We start from the raw sequence: 3,352 nt of genomic DNA on the forward strand, positions 1-3,352 counted from the left end.
CAGATGAAGATTGGAGGAAACCAATAGTGGAATATCTACATAGTCCAACAGCGACTGCTGATCGAAAAACCAGGTATCGAGCGTTAAGTTACGTTATTTTGGGATTGGAGTTGTTTAAGAAGTCTCCTGAGGGAGTTTTGCTTAAGTGCCTTAGTGGGTCAGAGGCATATTTAGCCCTTTCGACTGTCCATAGTGGGGCGTGTGGGGCACACCAAGTTGGCCATAAGATGAAATGACTTTTATTTCGCCAAGGGATGTATTGGCCTACTGCGTTGAAGGATTGCATCGAATTTGCAAAAGGATGCCAAGAATGCTAGGAACATGCAGGCATACAACATGTTCCCGCGAGCCAATTGCACTCTATCTTCAAGCCTTGGCCATTTAGAGGTTGGGCTTTAGATTTGATTGGGGAAATTCAACCACCATCATCTAAGAGTCAAAGATATATCCTGGTGGGTGTTGATTATTTTATGAAATGGATCAAAGTTATACCCTTACCAAACGCAAATCAGGAAGATGTAATCGATTTTATCCAGAAGCATATTCTTTATACATTTGGAATCCTAGAGATTGTCACAACAGATCAAGGGTCAGTATTCACTGGTCGAAAGATGCAAGAATTTGCTAAAGAAATGGGTTTCAAACTATTAACTTCGATTCCATATTATGCTCAGGCTAATGGACAAGTCGAAGCTGCTAATAAATTGATCATTGGTTTAATTAAGAAGCATGTGGGGAAGAAGTCTAGAAATTGGCACAAAAATCTAGAACAAATTTTGTGGGCATGTCGTACCTCTCCCAAAGAAGACACTAAGTTGACCCCTTTTCGGCTGACTTTTGGTCATGATGTTGTTTTGCTAGTAGAGATTCACCTACAATCCACAAGGATTCAAAGGCATCATGAAATTCCAACAGAGTCATTTTGGAGCATGATGCTGGATGAATTAGTTGATCTAGATGGAGAAAGGTTAAATGCCTTGGAGTTATTAAAATGGCAGAATAAGAGAGTAAAGAACTCTTATAAGAAAAAGGTGAAAATCAAAAGTTTTTCGCCTGAAGACTTGGTCTGGAAAGTGATCCTTCCAATGGATTGAAAAGATAGGACTTTAGGGAAGTGGTCTCCAAAATGGGAAGGCCCCTTTCAGATTCTGCAAATATTTTCTAATGGTGCCTATGAAATTGAGGAGCTTAATGAAGACAAGAGGATCTTGAGAGTAAATGGGAAATATTTAAAAAAGTATAGACTAGTACTCCAAGAGATAAAAATAAGAGACAAATAGTTATATATAAGTTAATCAGAACCAATATGGTAAAAGTGCCAAAATGGTTTGCATTTGATTTGAAGGCCCAAAGGGATAATATTCATTACAATTAAAACTTATGTCTCATTACATCAAAAATAAGGAAAGTGGAAAGGAAAATAAAAATTAGAAATGAAGGTTGGCCTTGATCTAAAGGTATTTTGCTTTAAGAAGTTCCAGACGTTTCTCGCATAAAGATCTCTTCGACCGAAGAAGTTTGATGTCAGACTCAAGTTTCCGAGCTTGTTCAATGAACTCCATGCCGAACTCTAGCTCTTCAGCCATTAAGGCATCATCAAACTCTAAGAGTTCGCTTTTTCTTCTTTCGGCCTCAAAGATCTTTGCCTGAAGTTCTTCTATTTTCTTCCTCCAGAAGCAATATCACGATCATGCTTTTCAATCCTTTCTTTGTTATTTTGTTTAGTTCGCTCCAATTCCATCGCCTTGTTGGTTGGCTCAGTGGCAGCATCCCAGGCAGCTGCTTCCGAACTAGCTTTCTTTTCGATTTCCCTTGTTAGCTGAGGTAGCAACTTATGATTTGCGACAACTTGGTCGATCATAGTACCTATCTCCAATATAACATTGGCAACCTCAGGGGATGTTTCTAGCAGGTCGACTTGATTAAGAAGAGCCTTTAAGGTTAAGGCGGCAGAAGGATCAGCCAACAGCAACAGGAATAAGTCACCTTTAAAGATCTTGTCCTTAATCTTGGAAACTACTTCATCTGTAGGGGTACTCGAAGGTTGATATTCAGACACCGAAGCGGTGCTAAGGCTTTTTTCAGAAGAACTTTCCCTACAACTTAACATAGCCTTCAAGTATTCAAGGGGTTGGCTTCATTTCAGAATAGCCAGTCCTTTTGTAGAGAGGCCCCTAGTGCTACTTGTCGAAACTCTACCCGTCGAAATAACTGCAATAGTTGGAGTGACAAGAGTTTGGTCCTGAGCCCGCCCTTCGTCTGTATCAGCCTCCCTCTCTTCAGAGCCTTCATCATCGTCAGCAACAGGGACTGGGGTCTAGTTGCCTTCATTGTCTTCCTCCATCATCGTATCTTCTCCATTACCACCTTCCTCCTGGGGATTGATCATCCCTTCAACGTTGTATGAATTGTCTCCAGCTTAAACTCCTTCACCCACCACCATTGTATCTGGGTTCACTCCAACCTCATCTTCTTCGCTCAAAGCAGTTTCATGATCAGAGTCGCTGGCATGGGAGTGTTGAGTAGTGGTCTTGGGTGGTGAAGTATCAAGGCCACCAGAAGGAGGTTGGTTAATCTCACTCATGGAGCTTTTTTCAGATGATGATCGATAAATGGGTTCTCCAGCACTATTTAAGACATCCGCTATAGAAGCTGGCGCGGAGGAAGTTGTGGCTTTGGTTTGAACGGCGGTACTTGCGCCACCCTGAAATCAACACAATTGAAATAATGAATGGTGAAAGATAGTAAATAAACTAAGTAAGGAAGAGTGAAGTTTTGTTTTACCTTATCACCTTCGACCCCAGGGCTGGAGTTATCACTCTCACTTTGGGTCGCTGCTATCTTCGCCATTTCTTTAGGAGTAGACTCTTGGATAGTAAGGGCAGAAGGCCTTTTCTTCGGGAGTTTTGTTGGAGGCTGGCTCAAAGCGTAGGTGATCTTCGATTGCTGCTTCCTCTTCCTGGAAGTTAGGTCGAGCACCGGCGATATATCCTCTTTGTCATATTCTATTATGACGGGGGGTTCTGTTGGTTTTGGATTTTGATGGGAGTTAAAGGAGGATTTCGAGTAGCCTTAATTAAGAATTGGAATGTCAGCATCACTAAACATAACAAAAAAAAGAGAAAAGGAGAAGGCAAAAGTATACCTTTGTAGGCTTGCTACCTCCCTCAGTCTTTGATTCGACTGGTCTTCTGATGGTGGGATTTTTAGGTGGAACCCTGATTGTTAAAAGAAAATAACATAAAGCAATTAGTGTCAGCTAAGAGTAAATAGCCTAAAAAAAGGGTTTGCTTCAAGGAAAACCTCCTGTGTCACACATTCATATATCTCCGATTCGATGCGAACATCTTCG

General features: G+C 41.2%; 1 protein-coding gene across 1 annotated transcript; it reads left to right on the plus strand.

Annotated features, from left to right (window-relative positions):
* Positions 1-470: 470 nt before the first annotated feature.
* On the plus strand, positions 471-1,094 carry LOC127123233 (uncharacterized). The gene has a single exon (XM_051053472.1). The coding sequence runs from the start codon at positions 471-473 to the stop codon at positions 1,092-1,094; it is 624 nt and encodes a 207-aa protein (XP_050909429.1).
* The last annotated feature ends 2,258 nt before the right edge of the window (positions 1,095-3,352 follow it).

The sequence above is a fragment of the Lathyrus oleraceus genome, chromosome 2 (assembly GCF_024323335.1).
Source record: "Lathyrus oleraceus cultivar Zhongwan6 chromosome 2, CAAS_Psat_ZW6_1.0, whole genome shotgun sequence".
Taxonomy (NCBI): Eukaryota; Viridiplantae; Streptophyta; class Magnoliopsida; order Fabales; family Fabaceae; genus Lathyrus; species Lathyrus oleraceus.

Bases quoted from the DNA above. Each gene is read 5' to 3' on its own strand.
- LOC127123233 (XM_051053472.1), top strand. From the start codon at position 471: ATGAAATGGATCAAAGTTATACCCTTACCAAACGCAAATCAGGAAGAT.